Source organism: Emydura macquarii, unplaced genomic scaffold (genome assembly GCF_026122565.2).
Source record: "Emydura macquarii macquarii isolate MOO-44397 ecotype Brisbane River unplaced genomic scaffold, CSIRO-AGI_Emac_v2 contig_3080, whole genome shotgun sequence".
Classification (NCBI taxonomy): domain Eukaryota; kingdom Metazoa; phylum Chordata; order Testudines; family Chelidae; genus Emydura; species Emydura macquarii.
Genome location: NW_027133217.1, coordinates 6,706,430 through 6,720,047, shown reverse-complemented (window position 1 = coordinate 6,720,047; position 13,618 = coordinate 6,706,430). Strand labels below are relative to the sequence as shown.

At 46.7% G+C, this 13,618-nt stretch overlaps 1 protein-coding gene across 3 annotated transcripts in view; it reads right to left on the bottom strand.

The window, feature by feature from the left end:
- LOC137141543 (tubulin delta chain-like) overlaps positions 1-13,618 on the bottom strand; it is a 42,020-nt gene that overhangs the window by 13,713 nt on the left and 14,689 nt on the right. For all 3 annotated transcript variants that reach the window (XM_067530457.1, XM_067530455.1, XM_067530456.1), the window contains exons 2-3: positions 2,068-2,175; positions 1,259-1,354 (exon numbers count right to left, since the gene is read on the bottom strand). In XM_067530457.1, the coding sequence (XP_067386558.1) occupies positions 1,259-1,354; positions 2,068-2,175 (204 nt within the window). The remainder of the gene's footprint in view (positions 1-1,258; positions 1,355-2,067; positions 2,176-13,618) is intronic.

The following is a 13,618-nucleotide window of genomic DNA, read 5'->3' as shown; positions in this document are numbered from 1 at the left end:
CCTGGTTGCCAAGAAGGCTAATAGCATATTGGGCTGCATTAGTCGAAGTATTGCCAGCAGATTGAGGCAAGTGATTATTCCCCTCTATTCAGCACTGGTGAAGCTCCATTTGGAGTATTGTGTCCAGTTTTGGGCCCCCCACTACAGAAAGAATGAAGACAAATTGGAGAGAGTCCAGAGGAGGGCAACACAAATGATTAGAGGGCTGGAGCACATGACTTCTGAGGAAAAGCTGAGGGAAATTAGGCTTATTTAATCTGCAGAAGAGAAGAGTGACGGGGGGATTTGACAGTGGCCTTCAACCACCAGAAGGGGGTTCCAGGGAGGATGGAGCTAGGCTGTTCTCAGTGGTGGCAGATGGCAGAACAAGGAGCAATGGTCTCAAGTTGCAGTGGGGGAGGTCTAGGTTGGATATTAGGAGAAGCTTTTTCCCTAGGAGGGTGGTGAAGCACTGGAATGGGTTACCTAGGGAGGTGGTGGAATCTCCATCCTTAGAGGTTTTTAAGGCCTGGCTTGACAAAGCCCTGGCTGGGATGATTTAGTTGGGATTGGTCCTGCTTGGAGCAGGGGGTTGGACTAGGTGACCTCCTGAGGTCCCCTCAACTCTAATCTTCTAGGATTCTATGAGAAGGAGCCATTAACTCTGTCTGGCCACTCCACTGTTGTGCCTGAAAGGCTGTTTATGGGAGTTTCCCCACCTTGCAGCATGTTCTGGTAGCATTTACAGCATGCTATCACTTCACATACGATGGCAGCACGTACAATCCAACAGGATATGAATGTTTAGCAGATCAAGACTTTTAAAACAATACTTTGTACAGAACGTATCATAATTACAGGACATGGGTGATTGTGGAGTTTTTGGAGTGTTCTTTTCAGACACAGAGTGTCACAGGAGCGTAGAAAATTTTCTTGGGGGCAGGGGGAAGCAAACAGATTCCCCTCGGCCTCTCGTTCCAAGGAAGCATGAGGTGTGTATGTCTGGCTGGAAGAAGCCAGGAGCCTGAGCTCTTACCCAGTTCCTTGCATCCTCTCTGTTCCCACCAGGCACACACAATCCCCACGGGGGCAGGAAAGGCCCAGGGGGAGTAAGTCAGTGCAGTCAGGGAGCTTGGGGGAGTATTGCACCAGGGACTACTTATCTGATTTATTTAGTGTACCAGTTACTTATTGCGTAGGGCGCCTATTTCCAGGGCAGCTGTGCACCGTGAACTCGGCCTGGGTTTCAAATGAAGGATACGAGCCACTGCTCTCTTACCCTCTCTTGACTTGCTTCTGCAGCTGCCTCACCACTTTGGGTTCGCTGTCCACGCAGATCGCGTTCAGCTTTCCATCCGGGGAGCAGAACGGGTATCTGAAACGGACATGAGCTATGTGTATAGGAAGCTGTCTTCCCTGCAGCCTGCTTTGGACTCCGGCTAGCAGGCTGCTCAGTACAGGAGTTCAAGAGCAATCCAGTCCTGAAGGCAAGTGGGGAAATACACTACAAGTGTATCGCCACAGCCAATCCTTCCTGAATTCAAGGAACAGTCCTGCCCTGCCCTTGGAAGATGGGCTGGATGACCTACTAGCCCTTCTCCATCTCTCTCTTCTCGGCAGCTATTACATCTCAGTACAGCTCCCGGGGTATCTCCATCCACGGGTAGATGTCATTACATTTTTCATATTTGTATTGGAATCTAAACCCAGGGTTTTACATGCCCTTCCCGTGGCTTAAACATGCTGGTGGGGGGTGGGGGGGGGGGGGATCCCTGCCTTTGATCTGAAGCCAGCAAGGAAAGGTTTTGATCAACAGCATTAATCCCTCTGCCCCATCTTGCAGCGTGCGTCTGCTTAAAATGGTCTGTGGAAAGTGAATTGAACAATGATCTTATTGTTATCAAAGCTATCAAACAAGGAGTACGCCGCACAGACTGTCTGAGGTCTTGCAATAGGACTGCCAGCTGCAATTGCCCGCTGTTAAGCACAGGGATGGACCACTTCACCCGTTTAACTCCAAGCCATAGCAGGCAGGGGCTCTTGAGTAGCTTAAAAGTGCGTCCCTCCTTAGAAGTACAGTTACCATACCGATCAGCCTCTGCATGCGGCACATGCTCACTGCTCAGGATCTGCCACCACGCCTGTCCAATCTGATTGCCACATTGGCCAACCTGGAGCCACACAGCAGACATTGCCCTAGGAGCGGAAATACGAAAAGATGTCGGAGGTAAATACCTTCAAGGGTCAACGTCTGACCTGTCGTGAATGTGTTATAATCCAATGCATTGCTGCCGGGAACTAAACAACACACACAAACTACCAGGTGCACAGACCTTACCGGAGCACAGTGTTTTGTGCTTATTCTGCAGGAGCAATTAACCAGCAAACAGAGAATTGTGTGGGACACTAAATGATGGGGTGGGGCCAAAAGAAAGGGACTAGGCCAGATCCTCAGGTGGTGTAAACAGAGGTGGTTCCACTGGATCCAGTGGAAATGGAGCTGCATCAATTTACAGCCAATGAGGAGCAAACAATATATTTTATGCATTATAAAGGCAAAAAGGACCGGCGTTTCACAGGTATGCCACTGACTTCAGCCATGGTTGTGGGGGCCTCAGCGCTTTGGCGGGGAAGGAGGGGGAATTCTGGCAGTAAAATAAGTTTGGCTAATGACTGTGTCATTAACAGCAACTCAGACTGACTTTATGCTCCATTGGAAACATAGGGATGGGGTGGCAGAGGAGGAATCAACATTTGCTATCGAGTAAACTCTAAAATGAATAGGAAATCATCATTTTAAAATTCTCTCTCGGGGCCAGAGCCACAGTTCCTCAGAGTGGGTCACCGCCTGTCTGTAGCGGTAGGGGCAGAATCAAAGCTGACCAGACAGCTGATGAGAGAGCAGCCTCCACCTTCCAGAGTCCCCCTCGGTTTTGTTCCGTCTCCGATAGCTACTGTCAGGGTGGTGGAATCCAGCAGCACCTACTGCGACGGACAGAACATCCGTTCATTAGTCATGGGGATAACATTTGGTCTCATTTGGACATCTTGGTCACCCTAAAAAAAGGGGGGGCTTGAAGAGGCTGTGTCTCTTGTGTCTGGAGATGGTGGAGAAAGGTCTAAAGAGGAGACCAAGGCCCTGTTCCTCCCACTCTGTACCTCGGCCAGAGGATGCAGAAGGAGAAGTTGGTGCCTTGTGCACTCCAGCCTTCTCATCCGTTGGGACTGGGCAGGGAGTCACTTCGGCTCCCTTCTGACCCAGGAGTCCCCTCTGCCCCCAACCTGTGGAGAGTCTGACAACTGGGCTGTGGCTGTCTCGAAGGACAAGGGGAAAAATGAAGAGAGCCATCCAACCACTGGAGGCGCTTGCACCAGAGGACAGTGGCGTGGCGTGGGGAAACCACGAGCAGGAATGGCCAACTCCAGCACAGCCGGAGCAAGGAGTGGGATCTAAGACCGCTGCAGGGGGGGACACGCATGCTGCAAGTGCAGATCTCCTCATTCCTCCCACCCCCGCCTTCCCTGCTGGACAGTTTGGTCTTGATCCCTTAGGAAATCAAGAATTCTGCATCGAGAGGAGAAGGGAATCTCCACCTCAGGAAGAAATTCCCTCTAGGGCTGAAAACTCCTAAATTTGGGGGCCAAAGCGCCATCCCCTCAGAGGCCACCATCTTGTGAGCCTCAAGCAGTGGCTGCAGTGTTCCTTTACAGGTCTTCCATCCACGCTCAAAAGGGCAAGGGAGGGGGAGGGGGAAGGCCTGTTAACAGAAGAAGTTCACTGGACTCCTCCTCATGTATCTCCCCCCCCAGCAGCGGCAGGAGGCCTTTCCCAGGCCTCCTGCTTCAGGAAACAAGGAGACAAAACCCACCCAAAAAAGGATTCAAAGCAGTACTGGGCTGTTCTTGCTGGAAGCCCTCCTGATGTGAGGTCCTAGGCTGCAGCAGCTTCCGGCGTAGCACGTCTGGGCAGGCCTCTCTGGCCGAACGCCTCGCCGGCAATCGGAGCAAGAGAAAGGTTCACAGGAAAGGGCACAAACACGCCTACGCTCCCCAGACCTCGCTTAAGCTGTGGTCGGCCATGCCATGGCTACCAGGCCAACTCAACCCTGCTCGCTGAGGGTCGGCCAACCTCCGTCAGCCAGCCTTGGAGGGCGGAGAGGGAGAAGAGCCCAGAAATGGAGGAGCAAGTAGGCAGTAAGGGGCTCCCTCCCCCCACCACGTATTTCAGACTAGTTTACTCTGCCTGCTTGAACAAGGTCTGGGTCAGCCCTTTGGGAAGCCCAACTGGGAAAAGAAATAGCCAGCTTTAGTTCAGGCCTAAGTGTCAGCCCACTGGGATGAAGGCGGTCTAGCCTAATGGCGGGAGAGGGCAGCAGGCCTAGTGGCTGGACAGAGAGCCACAGTCAGTTGCCAGAGCTGGAGGCAAAACCAGAGGTCAGGAACTGGATACCAGAGCCAAGTGGTTGAGCCGGAGTCCGCAGTCAGGAGCCAGAGCTAAGGGTCACAGCCAGAGGACAGGAACTGGAGCAAGCAGGGTATCAGACAATGAAAGGCTCAAAGTGACAGAGACCCGGCAGTGCAGGAGCCAGCACAGCGGTGGGCACAGAGGTCAAGAAGCCAGCAAGCTGCTGCGGTTGCGTGGCTAATCAGGCAGTGGCTGCAGGCCAGCTGGACTGATTAGGCTGCGTGGAGACCACCTCCGCTGCAGGCCCTGCTTTGTGACACCTATGCATCCTTTGTGTGCCTACTTCTCTCAGCACAGAAGGGAAGATACAGCAAGAGCAGCTGAAACAAGTCTAAGCACGGAAACGGGAGACACCATCTTTCCGCAATGCAAATTCCAACACCAGAAGCAGCCCTGACTGCAGTTAGGAGACGGCAACATCTGGGGGGGGAGGCTATTAAAATGCAAGGACCAATGGCCTCTCGGTGGTGGGTAGATCGGTCCTGGATGCAGTTCGACAAAGGTATGTTAGACTTTTCAAACAGTCCGAGTCATCCTTTCCTCCCTTCTCCACTATCCTCAATTCCACAGCAGAGGCAGAACAGGCAGAAGGCCATAGATAATCTTTTGCAAATAGGTATGGTTCAGAGAGTTCCTGAGGTGGAGAAGATGTTTTCCAGCCATTACTCAATCCTGTTTCTGGTACCCAAGTGATCTGTTGTGGATAGAGCAGTGTTGGACTTAACACACCTGCACAAGTTCATAAGGAGGACCAGATTCAAGATGCAGACCTTGAAGTCAATAGTGGCAGTGATCTGCCAGGGGATTAGCTTTCATCCGTCAACTTGAGAGAGGCTCCTCTTCATGTGCCAATCCACTAGGCGCACAATGATTGTCAGCGTGACATGCTAGTAACAGGGTAAAAATATATAGGAAGGAGAGTAGGACATGCTGCTGGGGAGGGGCTATGTGAAAGAAAGCATAGAACCAAATATAGTAAACATCTTATATTGAATAGTACCACAGAGGAGAACCTCTCTGGACAGAAATGCCATACTTGAATAATCAGCAGTAGGAATGTACTACCTATGATGAGGATACAAAACTATTCAAAATACTTAAGTCCAAAGCAAATGAAGCAAAAGTCCAGAAACGAACCCCTTCACATAACGCATGAAACAGGGGCCACCCAATGAAATTAATAGACAGCAGGTTTAAAAACAAACAAAAGTAAGTACTTCTTCACACAACACCCAGTCAACCTGTGGAACTTGTTGCCAGAGGATGTTGTGAAGGGCAAAAATATAACAGGGTGCAAAAAAGAATTAGGTAAATTCATGGAGAATGGGTTCATCAATGGTTATCGGCCAAGATGGTCAGGGAAGCAACCCCATGTTCTGCGTGTCCCTCAGCCTCTGACTGCCAGAAGTTAGGACTGGATGACAGGGGATGGATCACTTGATAACTGCACTGTTCCATTCAATCCCTTGTAGGACTGAGCACCAGCCACTGTTGGAATACAGGATACTTGCCTAGATGAACCATTGGTCTGATCCAGTATGGCTGTTCTTATGTTCATAAATTCTCCCATTCTAGAAAAATTTGAGGAAAAAAAGGGGGGGGGGCGGGAAAGAGGGGAGACAGACAAAATAGTAAAGAAATATTGCTCCTGATTTTTACAAGCAATGGGACAACCTTTGGAATACACCAGGGAAGTGTAATGAGAATCAATTTGCCAGCATAGTTTCTGCATTCTGCGGGTACAGATAACTTGTGCTGAGGTTTTACACAGTATTATTCAATGGGTGTTGAATTAAGCCTGCAGAGGCATTTGGGGAAGGCAGGGGTAGATTTAGAATCCTGTAGCAATGAGTGTTTTTGCTTATCAGGTGCTTAGGGCACGCACACAAAACACACAAGCCATGCATTGAAATAAATCTGGTCCTGGCTTCATTAAGAAAAATTTCCACACGAGTTAGCAGATTGAGGGGAGGACAATTTAACTCGACCTGCTAACTCCTGTGAAAACTACAATCTGCCTTGTCTTCACTAGGATGTCACCTCATGTTAGCTAAGTGGAGTTAAAAATACACCTTTTTTTCCATAGTGAAGACAAGGCCTCTATCAATTTTAATTCACACACGTGGTTATTTCGGTGCATGTGGACGCTTATTTCAGAATAAAAGTTATCCATTTCCAATTTTGCTCAAGACATTAACCATGAGTTTAACTGGCATTCAAGAGCACGTCCAGCAGGTACGCCTTACAACTGTGAGAGCGACCGTACTGCAGGTATAGATTTGCAGAGAACTTTGCTCCAGATAGGACATGAAGATAAGAGACCAGATCACAAAGGGTCAAGGTTCCAAGGCACGACGCATGAGAAACTTTCACCAAGGAGGCCACAAGTTTTCCCTGTCATTCTGCTCAGGACCTGATTTCTTTTCCAATAGGTTTCTGAGAGCAGCAAGCCCTTCAAAGGGGAGGTCACTCACTGCTGAATATACCTTAGGGATGAAGGGCAGAGTCTTGCTTCAGCAGCGAGGTGCTGATATAACTTAGCTAAGTTGGTAGCGAGGACAATGCAATTTCAGGCATTGCCCCGGTGCTGCTGAGTGCATTGACAGAAAGAGATGGGGGATCAAGTCAGACTCCTTCTCTGCCAAGATGAAGGCAAGCTCCCCAGAGGAAACAGGTAGGTGAAGGTTTTAAGTCTAAGAATGCTTGTGATATTCCTACATAGGAACCACAAATCCTCTCCCAGTAAATGAGATGACTCTGGTTCTTCCTCTGGGATATCCCTCCATTTCAGATCCATCAGAATTCTCATCCTTTGCCAGTCTGGGGCATCCTACCATCACTTCAGATGAAGAAAATAGGAAGATTGAGCTAAAACCCTCAGCAATGCCCATCAGGCCTTCACAGTTTGTGTCCCAAGACATTAAGGAAAATATTATTAGAGGCTGCATGAGCCAAGATAGCTTGACCTTGAGTGGCAGGCTAACAACAGAAGCTTTCTGACATGATGCAGCTGGTGTGCTTATCTTAAGAAAAGGAGGAAAATATGAGGGCCCTGCCTTCATTCTTGCTTCAGTCAAAGTTTTACTCATGAAAGAAATAGGATTAGGAATAAAAGACATTGGAGGCAACATCTGATGAAGAATAGCCAGGGGAGAGATTTCCTCCCTCTTCAGTACGATGACTGCTGTTGAGAAAGCTCCTTCTGTGCTTCTCGACATTGAAGACTTGTGAGTAACAGACGTCTCAGAGCATCTTGGATGACAGAATCCTGTGAACATGAGACAGTCAGAAATGGTTCTCTTGCTGAGAACCTAGTTCACGTCTCCTACATTCTTTGGCCTTTCCAGTCATTTATCAACAGTTCATTGTTTGGCATTTAGGCAGAAGGAACAGGTGTGGGATTCTGTGACTCAATGAAGTAGAGTAAGACCGGAGAACTCAGATGCAGGGCAGGAGCTAGGGTTCGTTGCTTCTGCCTATGTCACCACCAACCGAACCACTCCAGAACGGTGGAGCGGCAGAATTCCATGCTTGGCATGATTTGTTTTGCTGCCCTGAGGCTTCCGCTTCTTGACAACACCCTTTTAAAGATCTGAAAGCAAAGAATTTTTTTTTCCAGCCGTGATATGAAATGGAGAACAGAACAGGAAACTGCCTTCCACTCACTCATTACTTCAGTTCAAAACTTCCATAGCTATGAGAAAAGCCACAAGCTCTTTCTGCTACTCCAGTTCATGTAATACTTTCTCAAGAAGCAACACTGTACCTGATGGGCCTGGACGTTTATGCCCTACAGAGAGTTTGAGTCTAAAAATAACCCCCCAAAGAAACTAGGAGAGAAATAGGCTCAGATGCACCACACTCAAATTGTACAAACCTGTCATTTGAACAAACCGAAGGAACACCTGTTTCAGTCTCAGAGGCATTCTGAAGCCATCTTCGCTGTCAGCTCTGTTTTAAAAGTCACTGCATGAGTGACAGCATCTCAGTACTTAGCATGACTCATGAGTAAACGGCCATTGGCATTTTCTCCTCATCTCCCTCCTCTCAATTGCATTAGGTTAATTACAGCTATTCAGTATTAAGCTGAGATGGTGACATGATGATTAAATAAATGTGTTTCCTCTTTGCAGAAATTGGACCGGACTAATTTGTTTCCCGCTACTCTAAACACTTTGAAAAAAAGAGTCTATGGATGTGTGCATTAATGGGACTCTTCAAAGGGTTTTGGATCAGGGCCTTACACGCCAAAGGAAGGAGTATCTGCCCAACTCTAGACAGTAAGAGGTCAGCTTATGTGCTGAAATACTAGGGTTTAATAGCCCTTGTAGGTGTTTATCCTAATGTAACTGCAGATTTTCTTGTTATTCATATAGGTCAGAACCTAAAGTTAAGTTTTGCTGTAAGTCTGATTGACTTTGATGGGATTACTCATATGCTTAAAGTTAAGCACGTGCTTAAGAGCTTTGCTGGTTCAAGACTAGCAAATGGCTAGATAAAGAATAGGAATAAATGGTCCATTTTCTATCACTGATCATCTTACCAGGGACTCTCAAACTCTCTCCACAGTGTGGTGCACATCATAAAGGGCACGGTCTTATGTCCTATTAGTAATCTAATGACAGCCCTGGAGCAGCTATGGCAATTGCTTCCCTGGAAAAGGAATATTAGGAAGGTATTTAATGTGTTTTTAGCTGCCATTTCATGCAATCAAGTAGCTGGAAACAAGGACCAGAGCCAGCACTACATGACCAACCATGCAGTGTTCAGTACATGACCACATTCAGGCACCTACGTTTTAACTAGTGACTGATCCATGACAGTACTTCACCTCTCACTCCCAGGACTCTACTTAGTTTATATAATAGCCTCTATGGATGCAATTTATCCAAGGTGTTTCAAAAGTCCAATTAGAACTCCCAGTTCTCCTTTATCTGACTCTTGAAAAAAGCCCTACTAGGATGGAGAGGTACGTTTAAATTACCTTCTGCAAAATACCTGTAAACATTTTCAGCACATGTATCCACCTAGGAAAGCTTTTGTTCAGCTAGAACATCTGGTATCCAGGTAGGTTTTTTTAAACTCCACTTTCCAGCTGAATCACACAGGGAGATAAAGTGACTGATTCACGGTCATATCTAAAAAGCAGCTGAATAGGTATTTCACTTTATTACTCCCTTTGAAATCAATCACCAGGTCACGCTGTCAGGCTGCTTTTGCTATACTACGCAAAGGAAAAAGAGAAAACCCTCTTGTAAAGGGAAGTTCCCCAGATATAATCTAACAGCTGAGCCTAGTCACAAGTTAGAGGTAAGATTGTTTGCCAGTTGTGAGAAGTAATCACTGCAGCTAGTTCTCTTCTATCTTCCAACGCCTCCAGTCTTTGCTGAGTTTATCTTTGCCCATGATAGGGAAGCTTGTGGTATTTGATAGCTACAGTGCTACAATGGCGGAGCTGCAGTGCTACAGCTGTGCCCCAAGAGCGCTTGTAGGGCAGACATACCCTGAGACTGGCACTTCCCATCAGCCATACCTTTCCTAGTCCTCCTTTTCGATGCTGGGCAGCTGGACCCTCACATAAATAAGACCCACCTACATCAGTTCTCCTGCCATTTGGCCCCTTCCAGAGCTGTGTCCTGACATTGCAAAGACTTACATGTGTGCTTCACTGTATGCACTTTGAATACTGCCATTAAAATCAGTGGGATTACCTGCAGTGTTTAAAGCACATGGGTGAGTCTTTGCAGGATTGGGGCTCTGGTAGAAAAACTAGGTGGTGAGATTTGGCCCTGCCTGGGCAGTGTTCCATCAAATGACCGAGGGCCTCCTGAGTACCAGCTGGTTAGCATATCTGCTCACTGAAAGTCAAATAGAGGGCTGTTTTGCCATTAACTTCAATGGGAGAAGGATCAGAAACAGAATTGGGGCAGCCAAAACTAGAAAGAATTCTGTCTTCAGTGGGAAGAGCATAATCAGTGAGCTGTCAACGTCTGTGAACCTGGCATATTTAATTAATGTCAGTACAGTGCTCTGAACACATTAAAGCAGAATATGAATGCTAAGTGTTAAGCCATTAAGGTTCATGGTAACTTAATTATTACATTTCAGACTGGGGTAATGAACTATGCAAATATGCCGGTTGCAACAATATTAGAAAAACTGGGCCAAATGTGTCAGTAAAGTTACTCCAGGGATGACACCGGCAGATTCTCTTTACAACACTTGTTAAGCAACCAGCACTGATAAGTGACAGTTGTTACACAGATGTGACAAAATGAATCTGCATAGAGGCTTAATTGAGGAGAAGAGGTTTGCCTGCACATGATGCTATAATGCCTCCACCCTAAACTCTTCCAGTCCTTCTGTTTCCATTGTAAGCCCCTTGCAGAGAGGCCTTCAGGCACAGTACGTAGTGAGAGAAGTGGTCATGTAAATTGGTCAACAAACAGGTGCAAGTGATAGGTCAGGTGGGGATAGACCATGAAAGGCCTATCTCCCATTTGCTATCAAGAGGTCATCTCCTGCCTCCAGTCAGCCCAGGATGCCAGCCTCCATCACCCACTTGTTTGGTCTTCAAACAAGCACCTTTCAAGCAAGCTTTCTTCAGTGTTGCCCCTCCCATGTGGGAGGAACTCCCCATAAATATTTGCAAAACTAATTCGTTACCCTTCTTCAAACACCTCCCCAAGCCTCTCCTTTGCTGTGATGTCTACAAAACACTTGAAGGGTCAGGCTGCTGGTGTATCGAGTACATAACCCATCATGCTGATCAATACGGTCTCATTGCTTCCTTGTATTTCCCTGTCGGTCGCCATCTGTTGTCTCTTGTCTTATATTTAGACGAAGATCTTTGGGGTAGGGCCAACCTTATTGTTCTGTGTTTGTACAGTGCCTAGCACAATGGGAGGCTGGTCTACAACTAGGCTCCTAGGCAGCGTGGTATCACCACTAATAAATAATAGTAGTAGTCTAGGACTAGCGCAGGTTTGATGTTCAGTGGGGATTGCAAATTAGTATAATTTATGCAGATTTGAAATTCTTTGGTTACTAAATTCAGTTCTTGGTAGAAGCAGTTCTCAAAGGCAGATGCAGCAGCTTACCCAGGACTGAATCTGGCTCTCAGAGTGTTAGAGATGGAGATAGTGGAACTTATTTGGGACCTCCCTTATACTAAATTATTTTGTTAAATTCTTTTCCTGCTCTGATCCCTTAGCACGTCAATTACACTAATCTTGCATCCCCACTGAATGTCCATCCCATTGGTACAAGTTACACTAGGCCATTTACACACCTATCTTCTCTCCAGTTTACTGGCATTGTTTACTCCAAGCACCCTGTCAATGCTCCATAAACAATGGAGCTGTGGATTCTTCATGTTGTATCAGGACACACAGACACACTGCTTCATTACCACCTCACTCGGCTCAGTGCTTTCCAGCTCCTGCAGTATCTCTCATAGGAGGGTAGCCATCCAGTTCTGCCCGCTGTAGCTCTCAGTTTCTCATTCCACAGGATGTCAAGAGTGGCTGATCAAACAGTAATAATTAACAAGTCAAGCAAATGTTTTCCTACATGCCCCCTCTAATATATGTTAATCACAATGTGAAAGAGTGCACCAGCTCTTCAGGAGTCGATAGGAAAAGTCTTTAAACACAAGGAAAACCCTGGCCCAGTATCTAAGCTGGAGCACACTCATTGGCCTTTGGAAGGTGCCAGATTGTACAAAGGTCACAAGATGTGGCCCAAGGAATCTGAAGGTTTCATAATGAATAGTGATCATAATTTTGCCTTGAGTATCTTTGAGCACAGTCCCGAAGAGGAGGCTGCCTTTCCATCATGTCCCATGCAAAAATGAGATCGGAGTTTCATTACTGACCTGGTTAGTCAGGGCAAGTGACTATCTTCACTGTGAATGGGGCTTGCTGAAGAGAACCAATAAGAGGTTTATCTCCTCTCATAAGGAGGATCATTGGAAACAAGTGGACCCATCAGACCTCTGTTCTCCAGAAGCCTGAGGAAGAAACACTGTAGCATGTGGTTCAGCTAAGACACAAGTGGTTTCTTTTGGATGTCATTTTGAAAAGTTAGGAGAATGGGACCCGTGACTCAGGGTTCTGGTATTTTTATTTCTCTCACTAGATACTAAACACAACACACAGGAAGAGATCTTTTTCCTTTCAACCTGGAAAAGCTGATGTGCTGTGTCCATGCTGACCATGGGCCTTTTGAGAATGGCATAATCAAAACCTCAATTGACTTAAGGACACCTTTGTGCATGAACAGCTCTCTCAGGGCCTTGACCTTTTCTTCATATATCAAAGTGTGATGAAAGTCAAACCTTTTCTTGACAATGCCTTCATAGTCCCCTTTATCCTGGTCAGATAAAGGTAGTGGATTCAAGAGATGGCTGGAGGAGGAGTCAATGGGACAAATGCAAAGGAGACAAGATTACAGCCTAAGCATAAAGAAGAGGGAGAGAGTGGCACTTGGAATATTTCTATTTGACACGAAAAACGATTGTTTATGATTGTGGATAACATGAGCCTCCTGCAGGCGCTTACAGGGGATCTGGGGAGGGGGGGGGGAGGAGGAGGAGGGAGAGGAGGAGAAGGTGTTGTTCCTCTTTTTGTTTCCTTATGATGTACAAGAAAAGACTAAAATTTTAAGTCTGCTTGCTTTTACCAGTTTTACACTGGTGCTTGCTGACTTGAAGAAGAGCTCTGTGTCAGCTTGAAAACTTGTCTCTTACCGACAGAAGTTGGTCCATTAAGAGAGATTACCTCATCCATCCTTCTATCTGCTTTTACATTAAAACAATGTAGCTCTTGACTGTTTTTTGTTTTTTCCTGGAAGAATAAGGACAATTGGACAAGCAGTACAATTCTGAGATTGCAAGAACCAAGAAAGTGAAAGCTGAGCAAATGAGAGTGAAAGGGATTTTTAATAAGATTGTTTAAAACAATTGTGTTTGTGGTAACACCAATGCATAAATTAATCATAGAATCTCAAAAATATAGGGCTGGATGGGACCTTAAGAGGTCCTCTAGTCCAGCTCCTTGCACTGAGACAAATCGACCATCCCTGACAGGTATTTGTCTAACCGGTTCTTAAAAAGCCTCTAATGACGGGGATTCCAAAACCTCCCTTGGAAGCCTGTTCCAGAGCTTAACTATC